The 27,005-nt window shown below is 34.9% G+C and overlaps 3 protein-coding genes across 9 annotated transcripts; 1 reads left to right on the top strand and 2 right to left on the bottom strand.

The window, feature by feature from the left end:
- The first annotated feature begins 7,703 nt into the window (after positions 1 to 7,703).
- Positions 7,704 to 12,143, top strand: LOC109188272 (IRK-interacting protein-like). 4 transcript variants are annotated; one of them, XM_019338875.1, is made up of 3 exons: positions 7,704 to 8,009; positions 8,220 to 8,377; positions 10,526 to 12,143. In XM_019338875.1, the coding sequence occupies exon 3, from the start codon at positions 10,526 to 10,528 to the stop codon at positions 11,882 to 11,884; it is 1,359 nt and encodes a 452-aa protein (XP_019194420.1). In that variant the 5' UTR covers positions 7,704 to 8,009; positions 8,220 to 8,377; the 3' UTR covers positions 11,885 to 12,143. The 4 variants fall into 4 exon arrangements, with proteins under 4 accessions (XP_019194420.1, XP_019194421.1, XP_019194422.1 ...); XM_019338876.1 differs by having other exon boundaries at positions 8,220 to 8,388; XM_019338877.1 differs by lacking the exon at positions 8,220 to 8,377.
- A 5,006-nt stretch (positions 12,144 to 17,149) lies between these two features.
- LOC109188271 (putative pentatricopeptide repeat-containing protein At1g53330) lies at positions 17,150 to 22,297 on the bottom strand. Of its 4 annotated transcripts, XM_019338870.1 has the most exons (4): positions 22,180 to 22,297; positions 20,699 to 22,149; positions 18,646 to 18,731; positions 17,150 to 17,948 (listed from the first exon to the last, which is right to left on the bottom strand). In XM_019338870.1, exon 2 carries the CDS (start codon positions 22,146 to 22,148, stop codon positions 20,763 to 20,765), a length of 1,386 nt encoding a protein of 461 aa, XP_019194415.1. In that variant the 5' UTR covers position 22,149; positions 22,180 to 22,297; the 3' UTR covers positions 17,150 to 17,948; positions 18,646 to 18,731; positions 20,699 to 20,762. The 4 variants fall into 4 exon arrangements, with proteins under 4 accessions (XP_019194415.1, XP_019194416.1, XP_019194419.1 ...); XM_019338871.1 differs by having other exon boundaries at positions 17,150 to 17,817; positions 20,699 to 22,297; XM_019338874.1 differs by having other exon boundaries at positions 17,150 to 17,491; positions 20,699 to 22,297.
- A 1,626-nt stretch (positions 22,298 to 23,923) lies between these two features.
- Positions 23,924 to 24,656, bottom strand: LOC109188273. Its single transcript, XM_019338879.1, has 2 exons — positions 24,241 to 24,656; positions 23,924 to 24,118 (listed from the first exon to the last, which is right to left on the bottom strand). Exons 1-2 carry the CDS (start codon positions 24,556 to 24,558, stop codon positions 24,101 to 24,103), a joined length of 336 nt encoding a protein of 111 aa, XP_019194424.1. The 5' UTR covers positions 24,559 to 24,656; the 3' UTR covers positions 23,924 to 24,100.
- Between the last annotated feature and the right edge of the window lie 2,349 nt (positions 24,657 to 27,005).

The following is a 27,005-nucleotide window of genomic DNA, read 5'->3' as shown; positions in this document are numbered from 1 at the left end:
GCATCACTGCCAGTTATGTTATGGAAACAGGTAAAGTTAAAATATCTGGAAATTTAACAAATAACAATTTATTTATTATTATTATAGGTTAGTATCATTTGATTACAAACAAGGGAATGGGAATGGGAATATGCTTCCATCAAAAAGGCACATGGCTAAATTCTCAGCAAGCATGACTAAACTTATCTGACTACTTGTAGCAATATGAACCCTCATACTTGCCCTGGTATCCTAAAAGTTGACTCCCTTTGCCTCTACTTGTTTTGGTTCCACTCCAGTAGCATCAAAATTTGTTTCTTTGTTTTTATCTTGTCTGTGATGTTTTGTCCTTTCCTTTTGGCTTTTAGACCTTGCTTGCACATGCTGAGGAACCTTCATAGTGCTCTGAGTATTCCATTTTGCTTGGATACTGTTTGTAACTTCACTTATGCAGGTTTGATCATTAAGGATTGTATGTTTTGATTCATTCGAATGGTAATGTAGTTGTTTATTGCATTAAAAGATAAATGAACCATATAACTCATATACTTGCTAAAGTTTTGGGCTCTGGCCTAGAAACATGGGATGTCTTTTTAGCAAGGTTGCAAAACTCGGCCGCCTAGACGCCTAGGCGCTAGGCGGCCCCGAGCCTTGGAGTTTTGGCCAAAACTCGGCAGGCGGCCGCTAGGCGGCCAACTCGGCCGAGTCGGTCAACTCGGCCGAGTCGACCGATTTCGTCCGATTTTGACCGTTTTTGACCGATTTTGTTCGATTTTGACCGATGTCGTCTTTCATTAATTATTGATTTTAATATTATTATGACATTATGACGGATCGTTTTTGACCGATTTTGTTCGATTTTGACCGATGTCGTCTTTCATTAATTATTGATTTTAATATTATTATGACATTATGACTTATAAATTATCATTATTTCATTTATTTAGATGTGTTATTTGAGTGAACGTTGAAAACAACCTCATTAAAATTGTCGAACTACAAGTCTGTTATTATTTTTTAAAATTTTTTTGGTGCCCGCCTAGAATCCACCTAGGCGCTAGGCGCTGCCCGGCCGCCCGACTAGCGCCTAGCGTCTACTGCAACCATGCTTTTTAGTGGACCATCCATAGGGTACATATTTTTGTACATATGATACATTATTTTAATATTTTTTATACATAGGATACATTATTTCTATGCATAGGGTACATTATTTTTTTACATAATATTTATTATTTGAATGTGCACAAAATAGTATGAAAATAGCTTGATGGTTCATTATGTATATGCATAAAGTTCACTATTTGTATACATATGGTTCATTATTTGAGTGTGTGCAAACTAGTTGAATGTTGATTATTTATGCATGTATATTATACTCATTTATATTGTACATGATGTTCATTATTTGTAGAGCTCGTTGGACTAATTAGGAACACCCCTCCCCCCTTAGAAATATGGTACTATTTGTGTGCTCTACTTGTATTTTTGTTTTGATATTTTCAGCATTTGTTTTGTTTTGTTTTAGTATGTTGTATACAAAATTACAATTGTTTCAAATTGAACAATGTTAGGTCAATATAGCTAGCCCAATAAAGGGCCATTAATCAAACACCAATCATTGACACCTTCTAGGAGGTGCTCCAGCTCCTTGGGACCTTGTCCTTGCAGGAACATACACCACCTAAAAATCAAAGAACATGATATTTTAGCTAGGCATGAAATAATAATTTTTTAACAAAATAAGGAATTTTTTTATGGTGAGAGTATTAAAAATAATAAGAAATGAGGTATGTTCTATTATATATATATAATTTCAACATCAATGAAATTATATAAATTAATTGAATTTTATCAAATTATAGAATATATCTTATCATTTACTATTTTTAATATCCAAAAAGTTATTAATATAGATACAGTCGATATGAAAGTCGCTTCATAAAATATAAAGAGAAAAAAAATTAACTTTTAATCACTTGACTATTATATATGAATCACATTTGATCCTTGACTATTAAAATTTTTTAATTAGATGCATGACTATATAATTTGTATCACATTTGATCCTACCGCCTAATCTCTCGGCCAACTATTGCTGGAAGAGCACTATATTTTCTTCTTCAGCAAGAGCATTGTATTTGCTTCTTTCAGAAGGAGCACTTTCGGCAATAGTTGGCTTGAAAATTGAACGGTATAATTAAATGTGATACAAATTACATAGTCATGCATCTAATTAAAAAATGTTAATAGTCAAGGATCAAATTTAATTCATATATAATAATTAAGGGACTAAAAGTGAAATTTATTCAAAAATAAATGCAGCTAAGATCCTCTACTGTTGGACTTGGTGTGAGTCAATTCCAAGGTTATTTTAAAAAACAAAATAATTAATACATTGGTTTGGCATTTTATCATTGTTGAACTTGGTTATATATGCATGTCTGATGTCACAAACTGGTCGGCTTGAAGATGGGTTTGGATTTCCCTTTCTATATTAATTAGGACCCCATTTTGACGTGAAAAGCCGATGGGCTTGGATTTCCCTTTCTATACTAATTAATATTTGCAACCACATACACATGGATGCCTTCCTGGGCACCGTATCATGTAATTACAGTCTTAATCCACACCAGAGAGATAAACTAAATAAAATTGTACGATGAATTAGGCTAAAATAATGTTAGCAAAAATCAAACTCGTAATTGTTAAATGCAAAAATAATATTCCATTCCCTCGATCACCTATTAGCTTTCAGGTAAACTTTGTTTGTGTTATTGTTGCTTCAACTGGTGGGTAATTAACCAGGGATTATGACAAACTTAATGATTGTTTCGCTCTAATAGCCAACATAAATCATGCTAATCGGGCGTGTACCTCGCGTGCCATACATGCATAATGCATGTAGGACTTGTTAGTGAATGTATCAATGTATACGTGATGATGTGATTAAAAGAAAACTTACATTATTATCATGTTATTATGTACTAAATTGGTTGGGATTATTATCTAATGTTTAACATAGTGTTAGTGTGATATGTGTTTTAAAAATTTAACTTAATGTTAGTGATATTTATTTAAACATATCACGTGGATACACATAATTTTTCAGTAACTTTGTATGTGTGAACTCAATTTTTTTTTTTTTAATTTGAAAGTTTAATTATATTCTTTAGAAAAATGAGAATTTATTTAACTTTTATTTTCGATATGGCTATTTATTATAAATTAAAAAAGGAATTGACTAGTAAATGTTATTAATGGTGATTAATAACAATTAGTGACTATCAATGGCATATATATTAATCAGCAATTCAACGCCCTCCACTTCTAGGATGGAGTTTACAACGTGGATGTTCGCAAGTTTAGTGGGTAGAATTTGGGAGAAGAGTTTACAATGTGGATACTCGATATACATAATTTCTCAATAATTAACTTTGTTGGTGTGAACAACTAAATTTTTTTCCGGTTTGAAAGTTTAATGGTATTCTTTCTTCTTCTTCTTCTTCTTCTTCTTTTTTTTTTTTTTTTTTTTTTAAAGAGAGAATTTATTTGTTTAATTGAAATTATTTAACTCTTATTTTAGATATATAACTATTTATAAACTAAAAAAGAAACCAACTAGTAAATGTTATTAATGGTGATTAATAACAATTAGTGACCATCAATGGCATATTATTATTATTATTATTATTATTATTATTATTATTATTTTTGAAGAATGACATATATTAATATTAGAACATATAATAAAAAAAATAAAAAAATAAAAACAATGAATTGGGGAGGAAAAATATAAAGGGTATATCTAGCATTAGTCAATTCTAATATATAACTCACGCATGGTTTTAATTTAGTAACGCCATATATGAGCTAACATTTTCAATGTGATTGCAACGTTTGAAGGTACGAATTAAAGCCATTCCACTGTATGATTTCTTTGTTTTTTCTATTGCATGATTTAAGACACGTCACGAAAAAAAAAAACAAAATGTAAGGTAACTATCATCACATAATTTCACTTACCAAAAAAAAATAATAATAATAATAAAAATCATCACATACTTTCATTATAAAAATTATGCTTTTTACTACTTAATTGTTCTTGAGTTATAAATTTACTCTAAAGCAAGTTTCACTTTTAATCATCGATTATTGTGTCATTGTCACGTATAATTATACTCTTTTAATTTTACCTAATTAGATCGTTAATTTTCATTTGTTAGTCTTCCATTTGTTTTTTTGCCATTTCAACCATTTAATACAAAAAAAAAAAAAAAAAAAAAAAAAAAAAAAAAAAAAAAGCTAAATATGAAATTTCATCATTTAACATCTATTGCCCAATATGCAATTTCTCTCTCTCTCTCTCTCATAATTGAGTGAAGAAATTACATGTTAGTCATCTTTATTAATGGTGAAAGTTACATAGATAACTGATTCGATAAGCAAATGAAAGTCAATGATATAATGTGACAAAATAAAAAGAATATGACTAAATATGACAATGACTTCGTTCATAATTTTTTTTTTTTAGTTCACTACGTTCATTTGGCAACTCATAATATACCTTAGGAAAATACTATGTGTACTCTCATCTTTTACTCCTAACTCTTACCCTCACACACAAAATTATTGTGATGTAGACATTTATATTGGGATCCACATAAAAGAAAAAAGTAACTTATCAATGCACACCACATCAAACAGTAAATTTAGGAAATAAAATTTGAGCCTGCATAGGCAGCTCAACTGGTCATAGCGGTGAAATTTGGAAAGAATGATCAGAGATCGAGTCTCAAATCACCAGTGACAGTGTGGGAGCAACCTCTCAAAGTGAGGGGGTTCTTTGTACGCAGTAAGCAAATGTTTAGCCTCTCTGGTTCAGTTGAGTTACGATGATTTACATCCTCTAAAATACTCTGTGAGATCAAAGTGTAGAGACAGTTAGAATTGAGAATTCAATCTTTTAAGTAGAAAAAGAGAAAATAAGACTTGAAAGTACATGTACTAGAACTCTATACCTTATGGACTTCTTGTCCCTATTTAATTATTTAATTCGGAAAAGATGTTACTTACCCACCTACGTACCTATGCAATAAATGTGCATCACCTATCCCCTTTGTCCATTGCTTTCCTTGTCTTTTTTATCATCAATCAACAATATATCCTTGAGGGAGACTAAAAACATTTAAAAAATGAGAAAATTAGTGTTTGATTACTCAATTATTTTTAAATTATAAAGAGAAATTTACACTTTCTCCCTCAAATTATAGTGATATAGTTACATCTATTTTTCCACATAAGTTGTTTTCGAAGTGACTTTCTTTTTCTTTTCTTTTTTCTTTTTTGAAAAACAATTCATCGATATATTAAAAAATATGGACACCGTGATTTACTTCCTTTCAAATGATCTATTTGGTCTGGGTGTGAAAACCCTTGTGATTGGATATTTAACCTTTTAGAAGAAGAAGAAAAAAAATATAAAAAATTTGCTTAATACAAATGAGAATAACATCGATCCAAACAGATGAGCCCGCCTGAGAATCTGCTACCCTAATAAGTGAATGAACTAATACATTCACTGACTTACGAATAAAACAAAAGGACATTCATTCAAAGTGTCTTGCTAAAATCTAAAGTCATTAATCATTTACTGTTGATATTTAAAATCTTAAAAAAATGAGCAACTTATTATGAATATTAGCAAAATCATTCGATGTTATTGTTCATTTAACCCAAAGATCAATCAATTTAATATAAGGGTCAAATAGGTCATCAAACTGCACACGATAATATAATTATGTCACTTAACCTAACAAAATTACAATTGAATTCCTAAACTAACTCATTTCATGTAATTCATCCAATTTGCAGGTTTTTCCAGTTTATAACATGTCACTTAAATTTAAAATATTATTAAAAAATAATTATTTAAAATTTAAAATTTCCAGTTTCTAAATCATCGTCGTCGGGACGGTTGCTGGCTCGCCAGTTTGCCAGGCAAATCTCTTCGGCTACGCTTACGGCACCGCCACAGGGATGGCATCCGGCACGAGAATCACGATTTATAAAGTGTGTTAGACCGGCAGGTGCTTCAGTTCGGATATTCTTTCAGCGGTGGCTGACGACGTTAATGTTCAGTCAATCTCATTGGGGGGAGGCGTCTCGTCTTACGCTAGAGACAGTTTATCCATCGTGACTTTTTGAGCAATGGAGATAAGAGTTTTAGTGTCGTGTTCAGCCGGAAACAACGGCCCGGATCCCATTAGTCTATTTATAGTACTTCAAGAGTTGGAGAAACCAGGAAAATGAGTGGAAATCAACTCCAAGAGGTATGGAACATACATGTACCCCGTCGCTAAGCCGCCAACTATCGCTCGACCCCCTCCTCAGTGTACACCTTGGGATGTTAAAGTCGCCCATCAACTGTTTGTGTTGGCTACCAATGATTGGTTGTCCCCCTCCATCGCTAGTCGCATTTGTAGCTAGGAGCACGGTGGACAAGGCACCCTGTCCAAAATAGCGAACCTAAAAAAAAAACATTTTAATTGTTTTATTTAGAATATAAAAATATTTATAATAATATTAAAAATAATGTCATTTATTAAAATTATTTTTTTTTTAAAAAAAAAAAACTATGGTTTCCAGCGGAAACTAGTAAATACTAGTTTTCGCCGGAAACCATACCTATAGTTTTTGTCAGAAATCAAGGTCAGGCTAGATTCAAAGTGAACTGACTTGGTCGGTGGAAAATGACTTCCGCCAAATTTTGGCATAAGTCATTTTCCTCCAAAATAACCATATTTTTCAGAGTCAATGAAATAATTTCTGTTGACTTGATTTTTCAGTCACATCCAAACACTGAAACCATGAAAATGATTTCTAGAAATCATTTTTTCGAATTTTCAAACACACCCCAAAATAGTCATATTTTCCAGAGTCACCCGAAAATGATTTCCATAAACTTGATTTTTCAGGCACATTCAAACACTGAAAACTTGGAAAATGATTTCTTCTAAGTTTCCAAACACACCTTATTTTAAAGAAGAAACACTAATTAGTTTTACCTATTTAAAGAAGAAAAAAATGTAAATCACCAATCACCATAAGAGTGCGTTTGGAAACCCAGATAATGATTTCCTCAAATCATTTTTTGGATTTTCAGTATTTGGCTAGAGGCGGGGAAATGAAAGTCAATAGGGAGTAGATGAGATTTTTTAGAAAATGACTTACTTTTTTTTTTTTTTTTTTGGTGTAACAGTGGAGCAGTCAATCACCTGCTGCCGTCGGCACCACCACCCACCACCAATCACTCACTACCATCACCACCACCACCACCATCACAATCACGCACCACCCACCATCACCATTGTATATTTTAAATATTTAAAATTTAAAATAATTATGCTCATTTTTCATAAAATAAATCAAACATATCAAGAGAATTTTTTGAAATACAAGTGAGCACGGAAAAGAAAAATAACTCATTCTTTCATAAAATATTTTCTTTCTTTTCAAACACACGCTAAAATTAAGATGGAAAAAATGATTGACAGAAATGACCCCCTCTCGTTTTTGCCAATCAACCAGCTTACCAGCTGTTATCCTGCGTTTCCGCAGTAGTGTGGTGCTAATTACTAAAACACCCTCATAAAATCTCCACCGACCTTCACAACTTACCGCTTTTGATCTCAAACGTCGTCGGCAATTCCGTCAAATCCAAGATCTCGAAATTGACTCAGTTGGGTCTTTACTGTCTCCTTGCTTTTAATCCCCAGCGGACAGTTTCTCTTTCATACTCCCCCAGACGATTGGCCTACTCCGTCTTGTCTCTTCAACCTTCTCCATAGACGCCTGGGAAAAATCTTCCTCTCCCTGTTCAGATAGTGTATGAAGCTTTGTTTCTGATCTCAACGTCGCAGCTGTTCTTCGATCATCGCAATAATCTTTTACAGCTTGAAGCGGAAGTAATTAAGACGCCTGTTTGAGTTTGAAGAAGCTTTCGTTCTGTTCTTCGCATTGTATTCCAGGTCAGAACTCACAGCACATCATTCTCTTATTTCTCTAGAATATTCGGTTGAAATTTTTGTCAAAATTCTTAGAAATATCATATGTTTAGTTGAAATTTCATGCCGTGCCTGGAAATTTTCAGTTATTTTTGCTCTTTTAGATGAGTTTTACTTGTTTCCAGTGTATGTGTGTGTGTGTAAAGACCTGGTTTTCCCTGGTTCGGTTTACAGTAAGAGATAGCAGGGGTGTGTTAATGAATGAATGAATGATTAGTGATTACGGTGTTTTGCTCTCTGATTCTCTTGGGATTCGCGCTGCGACGAAGATGATTGGGTGAAAATCTCCGTTTCCTGGACGCGTTTTTGAGGAAGAAGAAGAAAAGCAAAAGGTGATGTAACGGTAATTTCTCTCGATGGTGCCATGGTCTTCTTCTGGTATCTGTGTGTCTGTACCAGCATGTATTGAAAATTTCAACTGCTCAGTACGCATAGGAAATCGTGGACGGTGTGAGTAGCGCCCGCGCTAGCGCATGTCTCTAAGTTTGAGTTCTCTGTGTTGGCACCCTACAGTAGTTTACCGTGTGGACTCGGGTGATCTTGTGGTCACGTGAGCGCGGGCACGAAGCGCTGGATGTGAGCCCGCAGAGAACAGGGGAATGTGTTTTTGTCCGTTGGATTTACGTTGGGCACTAGGATCGAGAAACGAGTCTTCGGTAGAAAATTTATGAGCCTGGTGTCTACGACAGTATAATGATAGGGCCCCCACGTGATTTTCTTGCGACGGGGTCCACTCAATGGGCCCACTGCATGCGTGGTGACAGGTTTAAAACAAAAATAGTAATTGTACTTATTACTATTTATATTGATGATTGGTTAGGGGAAAAAATTTAAAAATAAAATAAAAAATAAGGTGCGTTTACTGAAGAAACTTTACTCTTTAGCTTTCATGTTGGCATAGTCCTCCGCTGTACAAACATGTATACGACCTGTTTGCTCTTACTGGTATGGGGGTCCGGGGGTTATGCCCACAAGTCACTATGAACCTTTTATCTGCTCTAGGTGGAAATATTTGGAGATCTAATTAGGTTATTTTATCATATATAGTGGGGCCAAAAATAAAGATTTTTGAATTATGTCATGGAGTACATTTTTCACTGTTTATAAAGTGTTGAGAGGACATCTTTCGGCAGAAATAATTTTTCATGAATATCTAAAGTATGACTATGAATGTGAATTCTCGCGTGAATGTCGGCTTGTTTGGAAAGGGTTCTGGGATTTGTCTAATATTAGCAAATCTTTTATTTATTTTTATATTCAATAGAGTGATGGACATGGATGGGTTTGGATTTTACATTCTCTCACCTTAGTATCTTTTGGAGTTTGGATCTTAGACATTGGGCTCAAATTTTATTTTATTCCCCCCCCCCCCCCTCTTGAGCACCTAGTAGAAATGTGAATATGTGATCATCATTAATGATGAGTATATAGTTTTATAATAATTCCAAGTCATAGGCTTTGGCCGGAATATAGGAATTTCTAGTGGAATAATTCTCTTGCAAAGTGGGCCTCAGCAGTATTTAGAAGGGTGACAGTATTTGTCATAATATGGAAAAAAGGTCATAATTTGAGAACTTAAATTGTCTGGTGGAAGGATTGATTGATAGAGATACTTGTCCTATTTCCCCTTCAATTAAGGGGGGAAATTTTGGCTTCTGTGGTTGCAAAATATGTTGATCCTTTCAATATTTTCTCTTCCAGTGCCTTATTTTCATTCTGTTTTGAATAAATTTCCAAATTGATTGTGAAAGATATTGAGGTGAAGGTACTTTCGGTTATTAAGATTGGACCGTCATTCAATCATATTGAATTGTGCCTGCAAGCCCTTTGCAATTTTCTTTGTATTTACCAGTTTATTGTGATGCTGTAATATGAACTTAGATGGCAAGATTTTGTATCTATATGAAACTATGAAAGTCATAAGAAGCTGGTTTTGCTGTCTTTATCTGGAATTGGTAACCTGTTAGTGGGCAGCTCTAGAAATCATATCCTCAATTCCCCCATTAATTAATGTTCCTTGTTTGGTTAGAGTTTGACAATGTTAATGCATCTTCCATACCCCGCCTCACATAATTTGTTTATTTTTCCAGGTAGACATTTATGCACATCATTGCTTTACAATATATAATAATATATTGTAGAATATCATGTAAGAGTATCTTTAATGTTCAACCTTAGACTTTTCTTTTGAGCATGCTGTTTGGATTAGATGTTCTATTTTCTTTACCTCCTATGTGTTTATTCGTTCAGTCTTCTCCATCTTTTTAGATCCACTTTCTTGATACTTCAATATGACATGAAATAAGAATTAAAAGAATACCATATTGCCTTTAATAGATTCAATCCAAGAAATAAAGCATTCTGCTTTACTCTTTTGTTTCGATATGTTATCATCATTTTGATAGTTGCAGCATCCTTTAAATGTTCTTGTTCTGTAATTAGCTGAATTGTGTGTTTCATGTTTGTGAATTTGGTTCCAGATGGACTCGGTTGACCATCCTGTGGTTACTGCAAGCAAGAGCAAATTGGCTCGTACTTTTGCGAAGGTTATGCACATTCGAGCTGTGGCAAGTAGTGTTCATGGAAATCAAAGATCCAAGTCCCATGAAAAAGTGAAAAATGATGTGATAAAGAGTGATTTTCTGAAGAACATGCAGTTCAATATTTGCGATGAAGAAGAAAAGATGATGGAGAAATTAGCAGTCGAAGCTTTTATTGCCAAATTATTTGCAAGCATCTCAGCTGTTAAAGCAGCATATGCGGAGTTGCAATATTCTCAATCTCCTTATGACCCTGATGGGATTCGTGCTGCAGATCAAATGGTGGTGTCTGAGCTGAAAAGTTTATCTGAACTGAAACAGTGCTACTTGAAGAAACAGATAGAAGACTATTCCCCTGAGAATTTGGTTTTGGCAGAAATTCAGGAGCAGAAGTGCATTATCAAGACTTATGAAGTCATGGGAAAGAAGCTGGATTCTCAGGTCAGGCTCAAGGATTCAGAAATTACCTTCTTAAAGGAGAAGCTGGAGGAGGCCAATAAGGAGAACAAAATTCTCGAGAAGCGATTGAATTCAAGCGGGCAGTTATCTGTTCCTGACAATCTTCACTTCTCAGGATTGAGTCCCTGTCATTTCATTACAATCCTTAGGCAGGCAACAAAATCAATTCGGAGTTTCGTTAGGCTGCTTAGTAGGGAAATGGAATCTTCTGGTTGGGATTTAGATTTGGCAGCCAGTGCAATTGTACCTCGCGTAGCTTTCTGGCAAGTAAATCACAAATGCTATGCATTCGAATCCTTCGTTTGCAGAGAGATGTTTGAAGGCTTCAATGTTCTCAACTTCTCCGTTTCACGTGAGCCCCTCCCCGAGGGTAAAAAATTGCAGAGGCTGTTCTTTGACAGATTCAAAGAACTGAAATCAGTGAAGCCAGCTGATTATCTAGCATGGAAACCGAAATCTACATTTGCAAGATTTTGCTGCAAGAAATACTTGCGGCTCATTCATCCCAGAATGGAACAATCTCTGTTCGGCAATTTGGATCAGAGAAGCATGGTGAAATCTGGGGAATACCCAGAAACTCCCTTCTTTTCTTCATTCGCTGAAATGGCGAAGCGCATATGGCTTCTGCATTGCCTTGCCTTTTCCTTTGATCCTGAAGCTTCAATCTTCCAAGTGAGCAGGGGAAGTCGATTTTCCGATGTTTATATGGAGAGCATGAGCGACGAAGCATTCTTATCATCGGAAGGGACGCCGGAAACACAACCTCGGGTGGCTTTCACGGTGGTGCCCGGCTTCAGGGTAGGTAAAACTGTTATTCAGGCTCAAGTATACCTACGTTGACCCTAGACCAATATGAGCCCTTGATTGATAATCAATCGAAGGGCCCCAGATTAAGTCATATCGGACTGATCTGAAAGGGGAAACCGCGTGGACTTGTTCTGTCCGAACAACCCAATAGTCTTTAGTATTATAACGTTTTCTTGAGTTATTCCCCCCACAAGTTTTGTTAATTTTAGGCTAGTGGTGTCGGGATTGGATTCTCAGTTGTATATTATATGATTCCTTTATATAAAAATTCGATTTTCTTTGCATCCAAAAATATCTTAAATTGAATATTGAATGTATTTTTTTTCGAAATCAGAGCATCAACATATAGGACGATCTAGACTAGGACGTTCCCCCTCTCCCTAGGGAACATACCCTATAACCATTTTGTTGAAAGAGAGTGTAGAGCAGAAAGTAGTTGGGACGAGGGTAATGATTCAACGTTATGCATTGGTGATGGGGCTGATGGGTCTACCAATTTGGTGTGACGTTTAGGCGTCGCACATGCCTCGTTGGAAACTTGGGATCTGGGTTGATGGTAGGCCAGTAGGCCGGTAGGGTCCTTCCAGCCTTCACTGAATTTATCTAAACCATCATCATCAATGCATTTTGGTGGTAGCTTTTGACAGTGCATTTGGTTTGAAGGAATGAATTAAAAAAAAATGTGAATAAAGTAAGAATTCAAATTACATTGTTTAGTAGGAAGAAATAGAATTATTAAGAATGAGAAAGAAAGAAGTGGTATAACTACTAAAATGCTCTTACATAATAATAATAATAATGAAAGAAAATTACACTTTTCATCCCTAAGTTATAGAGTAATTGTAGAATTCGTCCTTAAGTGTTGGTCATATGCACTTTTCGTCTCTTCACTAATAAAATATTAGAGACGAATTTACAATTTTAGTGTAACTCAGAGACGAAAAATAAGTACGAAAGGATGAAAAGTGTTACTCCATTGATAATTTAAGGGCAAAATGTGAGCATGATCAACACATAAGGACGAAATTTGTAATTACCCTATAACTTAGGGATGAAAAGTGTAATTTTTCTTAATAATAATAATAATAACCAAAGACTCATTTGTCATTTCATCTCATTTTTTCTTTCTCACAATCACTGAATTGCAATTCATGGAGAGCACCCATGAATTATAATTCAGCAAATGAGGGAGTTGTGATTCCCTCCAATTAAACATCATAATTTACATGATAAGGAATTCGGCTGTAAAAGAATTACAATTACAGCCAACCAAATAAGTTGTGAGAAGTTTTTCCAAGTAAAAAGTAATGTTTTACTTACCCCGTCAGATAGATGCATTGCAGGCATGCACCTGGCTGGGCGCAAGATTTGCCAGCCACGCGAATACGCGATGCAAAGTGGTTAGCTTTCTTCTTTGGTTGAGTCCACAATTTAGTAAAACCTTGCACCTTCATATGAGAGTTCATTTACTTTCTCTTCTCTCCTTCTCTCTTTCACATAGATTTTGATTCTTCAAAAATCATACCATAATCCACTCATGATGGTGAATTGGTGATGCTCTAATAATTAGGCTAAATATATCGCAATTCTCACATTGGCAATATGACATAAATATTTAATATTATTTATTTATTTTTTTATTGCTGAAGTGTTCTACGTACAAGTTTACAAACCGTTTTGTTTTATTATTTGTTTGGTTTGTTTATTTTGTACTCTTTATATTTTAAAAGTTTCTTGGAGCATTAAAAGTTTTTAAAAGTAAAAATGTTAGCCTGATTAAGACTTGAGTTGTTACGTACAAGTAATTGACAGAATTCCAAAAATATGTTTATTGTAAATAATTATACTTGTAAACATCTAATCAAACGGGCCATGTTCTCTCACTTTAGAACACACTATCACCATCTATTCTATATTTTGAGTACTCTATTATTGAGAATGAATTTCATAGACCTCTAAGAGGGTTGTGCTATGCACCGAATAATTGAACTCCAAATGTCCAATGCAACTAATGGCCAATTCCCGGGCTAGGCACCGATCGATCCACATGGATTTCGTCCAATGGCAAACCACCATGGCCAGCGATAGCGATATCACTATCATCATGACCTTTATCACTTGGAGCGGTAGGCGGAACGTCACCTTTCGGGAGGGCATTCATTATCCTTTTCATCATCAATCTCGCCTCCATTTTCATCACCTTTCTTGATTCCATCGGCATTGCATGACAGGCCAACAAAACCATCAAGGCAAGCAAAACCGCATTAGGGCAAGCCATCGTATATCCAGGCTCCTGGTATATATTTGCAAGCTAGATTGTGGAAGGATTAAGGAGTGCATAATGGGGAGAGGGTGAATTGAGAGTTGTATTTATAGTAGAGGTGTCAAACGGGTAAATATGGGTTGGTATTGTCTAGTCAGTCATTGGCCCACTTATTTTTGGATAGAGTTGGGACAATCCAATTAAATTTGACAAATTATGTTGTGCATCCGTATGCACCATGCATGGTGCATACGGATGCAAAAACCACGTCGTTTTATTAAAAACGCGTGTCCACTTTTTTTTTAAAAAAATCAGTTTTGATTCCCAGCAACAACATTATATTGTGCATAATTTGAACTATATAACCAGAATCAATGAACTAAAAATCCAGAATCAATGAACTAAAAATACAGAATGAATGAACTAAAAATAAAGAATGAATAAACTAAAAATCCATAATGAATGAACTAAATATCCATAATGAATGAACTAAATATTCAGCATGAATGGAAAAAAAAAAATCAGTTTCGATTTACGTCTAAATATCCAGAATCAATGAACTAAAAATTCAAAATCTGTGAACTAAAAATTCAGAATGAATGAACAACATAATGCTGTTGAGGGGAATCGAAACTGATTTTTTTTTTTTTAAATGGGACACGTTTTTAATAAAACGACGTCATTTTTGCATCCGTATGCACCATGTACCATGCATGGTGCATACGGATACACAGCATAACGATCCATTAAATTTAAAGTCCAACTCAACCCTTACACCTAAAAAATACAAAAGGAAAAAAGTATAATTAAACTTTAAAATATTTAAGCTTGTAATTGAATCTTTGTCCTTCAATAGGTTGAGAAAGTATGTATAACTCGATACCGATCATGATTATGATACGGGGTGGTTGGAATAATCCCCATCACACATCAATGAAAAAAATGGTAACTTTTTTTTTTTTTTATTACAAAAGGAGAAATGGGATACCCACACCAAGGCTCGAACCTTAAACCTTTCACATAAGAAAGCAACCAAATACCAATGGACAATAAGCTACTTGGTAAAAAAAAAAAATGGTAATATTGACTAGGCCTTTCTTGCAAAATATTTATTACTTTATAAATTAGTATGTATTCTATTAGGAGTCAATGAACTTGTGGTCTAGTGACATTAAGTGGCTCTTCCTAATGGGAGGTCTTGGGTTTGAGTCTAATGGGGGCCGTATTCACTCATTGTGCTTCAGTAGATTGAAAAAGCAACTATGAATAGATACTACTCTGAGGGCAATATTGACCCATTGTGCTTCGGTAAGTTGAGAAAAATAACTATGAATAAATACTACTCTGTAACACGTAATAGAGTCAGTAGTACAAATTGTACTCAAAAAAGACGTATTCTATTAGAAAATTATTTATTATTAGAAATAAAAAGTTTCCAAATGGAATACATAATAATTTAGAATTAATTAATATTTTGCAAGAAAGGCCCAGTCATGCAAAATAGAATACATTTTTGGGGAACTATTAATTACATGCAAATGTATTCTATTAAGAATATTTTTAACTCTATTACAATTATTTATTACCGAGTATTAGAAATAAAGAGTTTCTAAATAGAATACATAGTAATTTAGAATGTAATTAATATTTTGCAAGAAAGGCCCATCATGCAAAATAGAATACATTTTTAGGGAAACTATTAATTACATGCAAATGTATTCTATTAGGAAACTATTTTAACTCTATTACAATTATTTATTATTAGAAATAAAGAGTTTCCAAATACAATACATAATAATTTAGAATGTAATTAATATTTTGCAAGAAAGGCCAATCATGCAAAATAGAATACATTTTTGGGAAACTATTAATTACATGCAAATGTATTCTATTAGGAAACTATTTTTAACGAGTAAATACCTAAAATGGTCCCTCGACTATAACTAAATTCACAAATTGGTCCTTGACTTTCAATTTCAACCAATTAAGTCTTTAACTTTGTAATTTTGACACGATTTGGTCCTCCATCTATTTGACCGTTTGTTGACCGTGATCGACGATCTCCAGAAGAACCTTCATCTCTCGTCGGAGCACGTGGAGGCCTCCATGATGACGTTACACTGGTTTGGAAACCCGTCGTCTTCTTCGCTCTGGTACGAACTCAACTATATTGAATCCAAAGGGAGGATGAAGAAAGGCGACCGGATTTGATAGATTGCTTTTTGGCAGTGGATTTAAATGTAACAGTGCGATATGGAAATGCAACCAGAACCTTAAAAAATCGACGATGGACCATGAAATTGCATATATATCCTCAAAAATCACAATCAACAAACGGTCAAATAGACAGAGGACCAAATTGTGTTAAAATTACAAAGTTAAGGACTTAATTGGTTGAAATTGAAAGTCGATGACCAATTTGTGAATTTAGCTATAGTCGAGGGACCATTTTGGGTATTTACTCTTAACTCTATTACATGTAGTATCTGTTCATAATTATGTCTCAACCTGAGGCTCAAACTCATAACCTCCCATATGAGAGTCTAACCTTGGTGCCATTAGACCACAAGGTCTTGAAATTATTTCTTGATTTTCTTTTTGGTCTTTGACACACAGAATAAACATATGACACTAAAAATAAAATTGAGATTTCTAAAATACAATTTGACATATCAAAATCTATAATAATTTATCCCTAACAAATTTGTTGAATTTACCACGCCTTTTTCTTGGAGCATTAAAAGTTTTCAAGTAAAAAAGTTAGCATGACTACTAAGACTTGAGTAGTTACGTACAAGTAATTGACGGAATTCCGAAAATATGTTTATTGTAAAATTTTCATTTAGATAATTATACATGTAAACATCTAATCAAACGGACTCTTTTCAATCGCTCACTTTAGAACCCACCATCACCATCTACTCTATTGATTGAGTACTCTATTATCTGGGAATGAATTTCATAGATCTCTAAGAGGTATTGTGCTATGCACAGAAGAATAATGGAAAGGAAATCTGTGTCGTGTTATAACAACAGAATTGAACTCCAAATGTCCAATGCAACTAATTGCCAATTGTCGGGCTAGGTACCGATCCCAAATTTCGATCCACATGGCTTTGGACCGACGGCAAACCACCATGCCCAGTGACAGTGTTATCGCCATTGTCATGACCTTTATCACTTGGAGACGAAGGCGGAACGTCACCTTTCGGGAGGGAATTCATCATCATCATCATCATCCTCAAACTCGCCTCCATTTTCATCACCTTTCTTGATTCCATTGGTATTGCATGACAGGCCAACAAAACCATCAAGGCAAGCAAAACCGCGTTGGGGCAAGCCATCATATATCCCGGCTCCTTGTATATATCTGCAAGCTAGATGGTGGAAGGAGGATTGAAGGAAATGCATAATGGGGAGAGAGGGGGAACTGAGAGTTGTATTTATATAGTAGAGGTGTCAAACGGTCCAATATAGTTGGATAAGTCAGATTCAATGTTTGGAATGAAACAAAGGGAATAATTTGTTTTTTGTCTAGTGAATGCCTCGTGGAAGTTGGGTAGGTATGGATGAACTAAGCCGCCGGCCTCTCTATTATATCTCTACTCCTAACACTACATTTGCACTGTCCCCTTAACAATTCCCCATAGCTTTGTGCTACGCCTCCAATTATTTGACCATCTCACTTGCCTGCTCAAATCATCTGCAGTAACCCATATATAATGTGTGCACGCAAAGTTTAGCTTTAGTGCAGTTTGAGACTTCTGGTTACATAATTCTTCCTTCCATGCATTTTCCCACAAGATAGTGGTGACTGATTTGACAACACTGATACTGATAGCACAAAAGGCAACATTATTTCTGATAAATTTGCAACGTTGTTTCTGAGAATTGCCTAACTATAACTTTCACTGGGGTAACCTTTTCTTGGACGGACTAGAGAGGAGTTTGATGACAGAAAATCTTGTATAATATTAGGTTGGAACATGAAAATTAGAATCGGAATCAAATACCTGATAATTGGAATGAGTTTTGGTGAAAATATTTTGCATGTTTGGTAATAGGTTGAGATTGGAATGATTACCAATATTGTTATTTGATTATATATGACCCTATAATTGGAATAAAGGTTTTTGAAAATATAAAAACAAAAAAGTAAGGCAATTGATTCTAATATGATAACATCCAAAACACCAATATATATATATAAATAAAAATAAAAAATCTAAAAACACTAATACTATGTATTGAGGAGGAGACGAAATGAGGTGAGTCATCGACCTATTAGATATTAGATACGGGTTTTGTTTGCTAATGAGGCCTGAGGAAGATGAGAACGAAGGAAATGGACAAAGGTAGGCAAAGGGCAAGTCAAATTATCAAAGAGAGTGATTGCGTAGCTGGTTAAGCTTAAACAATGGTAGAAAATGACAGAAAAAGCAGGCATAATAAAATAAGAAGTCTGGTTGACATTCCACTAGTAAAATTTTAAAAAGGCCATTTTCAGGAAACAGACAATCGGAATACTTACATGGAGAGAGCGGCTTCAATCTGCATCCAGCTATAAATCACGCCTGATGGTTGCATGTATTAAAAAACATATAATCTGATCAGAGACTGCAGAAATGAGATTTTAAACAACAAAAAGCCATCAGAAAGAGACATTGACTTCTATGCATATATAAATAAGGTATATTATAATACACAGTAAGGGATCTTCTGGGAAAAAACATCTTTTGATCTAGCTATATGAGATTATGGATCAGCATGTAAAGGCAGATGTTTCATGCAAAAGGTTAATTAAATTGAAGCATGTGTTCCAAAGACTAAGCTGATAGTTGGATTGCATACATATTATATATAATCAACACCCCCCTCACATATGCGGGTTACTTTTGACGGGTTCCAAATTGAAGTATTTGATCCATTTCAACTAAAAGGTTAAGTTGATTGAATATATATATGCTCAACACGCCCCAGCCTTTTACTTTTGACGGGCTCCAAATTGAAGCATGTGTTCTATCTCAACTAAAAGTCTAACGTGATAGTTGGACTGCACATTTATTTTATATATTAGAGTTAATTCCACTTTTGGTCCTAGACTTATTAGGGGTTGGACATTTTTCATCCTTCATAATAAAATTTGCCGTTTAATAGCCACTGTTATTGGTCGTTGGACACTTTTGGTTCTCCGTCGGTGAAACTGTCTATTGACCGTGAAATTGAATGGTAAATTTGTCTTTTTATGTGGTGTTCTTTGTAACGGAGCAAGGAGGAGATATGGGTACAATGAGGAATTTGAAGAGGAAATTCCAATGGAGTTGTCGGGAAAATTCAAGGAGGAGATATGGGTTCAGGGGCTTCTCTGTAACTCCGACGCAACTAAATTGTCACACTTGCTCAAGAAATATAATGGGTAATGATCAAGATCTTCAATGGAGTTGGAATTCCGGGAAGAGCCGTCGGATGGGTCGTTTCTCTTGAGAAATGCCTTTTCTCCCCATTCATTCTCGCCGGAATCGTAAACCCAAAACGAGAGCTTTGAAAACTCACCGGAGACTAAAACCAATTTGTAGGAGTTTGTAGCGGAAGCCATGGCAATGGCCTGGAGAGGGCTTTGTTCGGACTCCGGCGAGGGAACCCTGCGGTAAAATTCGGTGACCGGATTCAAAACCCAGGAAGCCATCTGATTCGCTATGGAAACAGAGGAGTTCATCGGAGGCTGCAACAGGCACAAAATTGCAGCATGAATCGTCGTCCTCAGGTTCTTCATCTTCTAATCCTTTTATTCCTCCATTTTAGTGGGTGTTTTCATAGACAAGAAGAACAGAGTCCGAAGGCCTCAAGTCCAAGATTCGAAGTAATTAACAACAAAATTGCAACAACAAAAAGTTGAAAATTTGAATTAGACTGATTGATAGTCAAAAAGCAAAATTGACCATGGGCAGAGTCGGATGTGGTGCTCAATTATCACCTTCTCAGATTACTTCACAAATGCCCACCAAAAACCCAGTAGATCCACGTGATTCAATTCATTTTCAAACTTATTAGAGTTAATTCCTTCTCAGTCAAAAAGTAAAACTTGATAATGGGAGCTTCTCCTTCAAGTTTTGAATCATGGCTTCTTTAGCCTTCACTTATCGCTTCAAGTCATCCACAACTGCCTCGTACACCACTTCCCCTAATATCATCTCCATTTCTATGATCCTCTATTTATGTTAGATTTCAGTAAATAAAAATAAAAAGGAATAGGGACAACGGTGGAGTAGGTGGGGCGGTGGGGATGATTGGGGGCCTAGAGCCAGCGGACTAAAAGGATTAGAAGAACACAACATAAAAAGACGGTTTTGCCCTTCAAATTAAGGGTCAACAGACGGTTCCATTGACGGAGGACCAAAAGTGTCCAACGACCAATAAGAGTGGCTACTAAATGGCAAATTTTATTATGGAGGATGAAAACTGTCAAACCCCTAATAAGTTTAGGACCAAAAGTGGAATTAACTCTATATATTATATGCTCAACAAATTATAGATGACATTATATCAAGTATGCTTCAAATAATTTATGCAAAGGGTAGATCCACCTGTGCAGGGGCTGCTGGCTATGGCTTTTGAATGCCATGATGGGCTGTTTGAAACAGCATCACTTCATTCAGTTGCCATGGAACTAACACTCTCAGATGCTTCAAATAATTCGTCTTCCTTGCAGACAGTAGAAATGATCAATCTCCAAATATCTGCACCAATTAAATTTACTCGGGCGAAAGTATTCAAAGCTCTCAACAACAATTCCATGTCCCCTCCTTGAACCAACCCTGTGATAAATCTACTGGTAGACTCGGGGTGAGGGCTGTGCCCTTTGAAAACCATTTCGTCCAATATCAATGCTGCTTCCTGGGATTGCATTCCATCACACAGCCCATCAAAGAGTATCCTGTAGGTCACCACATCAGGCGTGCACTTCCGTCTTGGCATATCCTCAAATAGCTCATTTGCTTCTCTCAACTTCCCCTTCTTGCAAAGTCCTCTGATAATTACATTGTAACTTATCACATCTGGCTCGGCCCCCTGCTCTTGCATCTGATTCAGAACGCCGAATGCTGAATCAAAATCTCCCTCTTCAGACAACCCATGAATCATTGCATTATAAGTGACAGTGTCACATTTACACTTGTTCTTGTTCATCTCCTCCAACAGCCCTTGAACCTCGTCCTTCCGGCCATTCTTGAAAAATGCACTGATCAGAGTAGCATATATAGCAGAATCCAGTTCTACTCTCTTCTTCAACATCTCCTCCTTCATGGTTATTGCCAGATCCAATTTATTGTCTTTACAAAGTCCTTTGATTAGGGCAGCGTATAAATAAGCATTAGGCTTCAACTTAAATTCCCTAATCATACTTTCCTTCAACTCAATCGCCTTTTCCATCTCAAGATTGGAGCAAAGCCCGTTAATTAGTGTCCCAAAAGTTACCACATTAGGCAAAGGTCCTCTGCTCCGCATTTCATCAAACACATTCCATGCATTAGTTAAATCACCAAGAATGCAGCAGGCATTGATCAATATATTATACGTACAAACATCCGGGCAACCGTAATTTCCAAAACACGAAATGATCTCTTCCATTTTTGCAAATTCCCGACAAAGTAAGAGGCTACTCAACAAACTATTCGCAGACTTCATCGTTCTCCGGCATCTAAAATCTGGGATTCCGTGGAAAGTACGGATAGCTCGCTCGGGCATACGAGCTCGGCCGTAGAATGATATAATGTTACAAAAGATCACTTCTTTGGGGATCACACGAGTGTCTTCCTTCAACTTCTCGAGGATTGTCTCCATTTCGTCGAACATCTTGGCACGGCCGAGCTTGCAGATGATGCGATCATAGGAGAGGATCGAGTAGCGAATCGGAGAAGCGTTATGGGTCTGTCCAGGGTTGGGATTGAGGAAGAGTTGCAGGGCGAGTTTAGGGTCTTTCTCGAGACGGATCAGAGAAGAGAGTCTAAATGGCGAGACCTTTTTCAGTTTCTCCATCCTAGGGTTGAGGAAGAGTTGCAGGGCGAGTTTAGATTTCTTGTTTTGCAAAGAATATGATCTGAAGTTTCAGGCTAGTGAACACAGACCATTATCATCCCAAGTTCTAAGAATGTCACAAAAAATAAACAACATTCAAATTTCAAACACCGCAGCAAAAAACATTACAATTACATTGTACTAGGGGTGTGTTTGGTTGGAGAGTTTTGCCCATAGGAATGGGTATGAAAGTGATTGTTGTTGTTTGGTTGATAGGTTTTTAGAACACTACTATGGGTTTCGAATACCCCATCAATTGAAAAACTCATACCCAAATAAAATAAGGCTTTCATTCCCTTATTCATTCTCAAGCACTACTATTAGTAACCATTCACATTCCACCCTACTACCAAACATGTTAATTACTTTCACCAAAACCCGTTACCATTACCAAGTATTTGATACGCATTCCCATTCCGATTCCTATGTGCGAACTAAACACACCCTAGATTTGTTTGGCATCAAAATATCTAGAAAAAAGTATAAATGATTATAACACAAGGGTGATGAATGTTGTTTGTCTCTCATATGAACAGATAGTGTAAAAAAAAACTGAGAAGAGAATAATGTATAGGAAAAATACACACACGGTAAATAATTGAGAGGAGAAAAATTTTTAGAAAAAAAAAAATTAGATATTAAGATTTTGATTAAAGAAGGGTAAATGATGTCTAAATTAATAAGGATAAAAAGCAAGAAAATGTTAAAAGCCCTATAATTTATTTTGAAACGCTAAATTTCACATATTTTACTAAATAGAGTTATAGCTTTGTCAAATAAGCTTTAAGCTCTAATAAAAATTTTACTAAACAGAGTCTTTTGGCCAGAATTGAAGAATAACACCTTAAAAATTTAAACTAGAAATTAGAATTCAATTTATACTTTATAATATATTGAACACACATTTATCAAATGCACATTCTTTATTAATGATTGCAGACTTCCCTACCTTTGTCGAGAAAAAAAAATGTCGCACAACATCCAAAAATTATGAACTATTTAATAAGTGATAGAAGTTGCAAGTTCATTGGAGGAAGAGACGAGTTAATAACGAGAGAATCTAGTGGAAGACGTATAAGACAAGAATTAAACGGACAAGAGAAAAAAGCAGATTAGCTACACCTTTAATTACATTTAAAGACAACATCTGTACGTACTGGCGTTAAAGCAACAGATCACATCTGTCTGCGACTTTACCAGGAAACCTCAGACCCCAAATTCTTTTTGTTCAATTATACAGTGAATGGTCACTGTATCCATTCAAATTTCCTGCTTCTACTTTATTATTAATTACCTCTGGCCGGGCTGGCTTCTATATGCATAAACTACATTGAGCATTACAAATGGAAAAATATGTTTTTTTTGGGTGTAGGGAATAATATGGTTTAGAATAACTCTTTTGAATGAAATTTGACAACATACCCAACTCTTGCTCTGATATCACTTGTTAGCTAGGACTAAGGGCTTACTACTATATCAAAACTTATGGTTCGTAGTAAATGTGTAACTTTAATTTCCTATACCATTGTCACATTTTCGAGAGACAAGTGCTGATCATCACATTTTCGTGAGACATTGTGCTGGACTTAGCCCTTCAAGCCTCGTCTAACAATAGTTAATTACCAAATATCCCCAATATGTGTTCGACGGTACACTAACAATGTCAATTAAGGTATGCAATTTCATTCATTTGGATAGAAATGAGCACAAAATGCAGTATATGTGACAGTATATATATATGTTTACAAAATGCATCTTCTTCAACTACTGTGGAGTGTGGACCCTTTTGAGTTTTGACCACCTGCTTTTTGACTAAGTTGCTGGAGATCGGATTCAATTCAAGTTACGTTCCTTGTCTAACAAGCACACAAGAGACCATACAAAGCAGAAACAAAGCTTCCTCTGAAAGCTCATCAAGAACACCCAAAAATCTGCAGATTAAATAAACACAATACACATTATGTTAATTGAATAATACATTCCGTTTTAACTAAAAATTTAAACTGAGAATCTGACAATAATGACATAACGTAATCCGTAACTAAATATATACCTTGAAACAAGCATGGATATAAATTCTGAACCGGTGAGGCTTCCTGGCATTGTTTAACTTGCCGAGGAACTCGGCGCCGGAACACAGGTTTCCCGGCGAGGTCAACCAAACAGTTCTGGAAACCACCGGAGACCATAGGCTGCTCTGCTCGTAATCAAAGTCGAACTCGGACGCATCAAAGTACTTGCCTAGGAGCCTGTCCGACAATGTTTTGGACACCAGTTGAACATATGGACTACCTTCAGAGAAACAAGTAGTGTCCGGGGATGATGAGGTTTCAGATGGCATTGCTAATATAATAATGTCGTTTACGTGCATAGGAAAGATGGGCAGTTGTGAAAGTTGTATAATGAGATTGAGAAAGGAGGAATTGAAGTGCAATCATGGAGGAGAAGTTAGTACTATGTTTGGTTGGTTTTTCTTTGTTTACTTTAGATTACATTCAGAGCTGAGAAAGTAGTAGGGCTATTTATAGCCTGCAGAAAACTCAAGAAAGTTTGTATGACAACATAATAACTTTTTTAGTATTATTATTACTCAATAATAAATGAATTTATTTTACTATAAATTATTCGAATTAAACTGCGTTTAAAAATAAAATTCTGTTTGTAAAGTATGGATGTTTGGGTGAGAGTGTGAGACACGTTGGAGCATAATAGAATTGTGAATTATTGTGGTTTGTAAGTCCATTTGTCACAATCTGGATCTGAGATTATTGATATTTTTTCTTTAAGTATATATCATAAATAATAAATAAATAAAAAGAAGGAATTAATTCAAATTAGTGCATTATAAACCCCATAGTCTTGGTCATATGTATTTTTTAATTGATAGTAAAAGAATTTGAATTTACTTAAGAGTTAAGTATATACGGAGTATACAACAAAATATATTTATGTCATTATATTCCTTTTATATGTAGTCAGTTAGAAGTAAACAACTAATTTACCAAATACTATTAGTTGGTCAAACTGTATCGGATAATACAATAAGCTATCAAAATAATTGCCTAATATCTCTATAATGAAATATGTGTGGAAAATAAATCTAAAAAAAAACATAGTATATACAAGTATACAATGGTAACATCTTTTTTTTTCTAAAATTAAAATCAAACAACTTCCTTTTACTTAATGACTTATGCTGCTACATGAACCATGATCCACGATATAACTTGCCTACCACAATATTAAAAGTTTAATATATAAATAGGGAAAATGACACTTTTTTCCCCTAAGTTATATACTTATAGCACTTTTTCCCCCTCAATTATTTATGTAAGCACATTAGCCCCCTCAATTATTTTAAAAGTGGTGGTTTTTCCGCCTTATATATTAAATTGACATTTCTACCCTTAAAGTAAACATTTTATTTATTTTACTTCTCCAACAAATTATTGTGTATATGTAGCGATGACCACGGTTTGGTTCGAACTGAACCGGACACTATAGTAATCGAATTAAAAGTTTTCGGTTATGATTCAGATCTAAAACCCAATATTTAGATTTCTATTTATTAAATTTATGAATAAAAAAACTGGACCCTGAACCGTGAACCGGTGGTTTCGGATCCGGTTCACGATTTTGAACCGTCTTTATTTTAAAATTTTATTTTTTATTTTAAAGTAGTCTAAATTCAACAAAAAATGTATTTTATTTTTTCAGTTCGGAACATGAGCCGGTCATTCCGGCTCGCGATTTTAATAAACTCTAAGTATCGCGTTTGATTCTAAATTGTAATTGAAATATTTTGGTTTGGTTGCTATAGTATCTCTTTGGTTTGAACCAAATTATAGTAATAATTTGTTAGAGAAGAAAAATAAAAGAAATATTTATTTTAAATATTTATTTTAATGGTAAATATATCCATTTAACATTTCAGGGGGAAAAAGAGTCACTTAAATAATTCAGGGGGGAAAAGTACTATAAGTATATAACTTAGGGAAAAAAAGTGTCATTTTCCCTATATAAATATTATATTATAGACACATCACATTGGAATTTTGGAGAGTCATTAGGAGATCTTGATCAAGGACGTGACTTGCCATCTATCTCATTCAAGTGCTCTTAAGCATGAGCTACGTGAGTTTATGGTTAGTTTAGCATAATATCTAATGTATCCAAAAAAACAAAAAGTAGAATTTGCTTTACGAGCAAGTAAATTTCATTTTAGTCCCATGATTATTATACATGAATCACATTTAGTCATTGACTATTAATTTTTTTTTTTTAATTAGGTGCATAACTATATTATTTGTATCATATTTAGTTATATCGTCTAATTAGGTGCATAGTTATGTTATTTATATTATATTTGATCATACCGTTCAATTTCTCATCCAACTATTGCTAGAAGTTTTCCCTTCAGGAGAAGTAAATGTAGTAGTTAGCTAGGAAATTAGAGAGTAAGACTAAGTTTAATACAAATTACATAATTATATACATAATTAGAAAATTTTAATAATCAAAGATCAAATGTGATTCACGTATAATAGTTATGGGATAAAAAGTGAAATTTTATCGAATAACTAAATGTGCTAAAGGCCCAATTGACACAAATATTTTCACTTCTACGCCCCAACGGCCATCACAAATTCACAATAGTCAATACTCAATAGAACACTAGAACCTCCCGCTCTTTTCACTAACTCCTGCTTGAGCTCTCACCTCTTCCTCCCCAGAAGCCCAACCACAGTCCGCCCACAAGCACAAATCCTCATATAGTCAATCAAGAAGGTGGTAAGATCATTGCATAGTTCTCCAGAA

Source organism: Ipomoea nil, unplaced genomic scaffold (genome assembly GCF_001879475.1).
Source record: "Ipomoea nil cultivar Tokyo-kokei standard unplaced genomic scaffold, Asagao_1.1 scaffold1421, whole genome shotgun sequence".
NCBI classification, from domain to species: domain Eukaryota; kingdom Viridiplantae; phylum Streptophyta; class Magnoliopsida; order Solanales; family Convolvulaceae; genus Ipomoea; species Ipomoea nil.
This window is presented reverse-complemented; position numbering and strand designations above follow the sequence as displayed.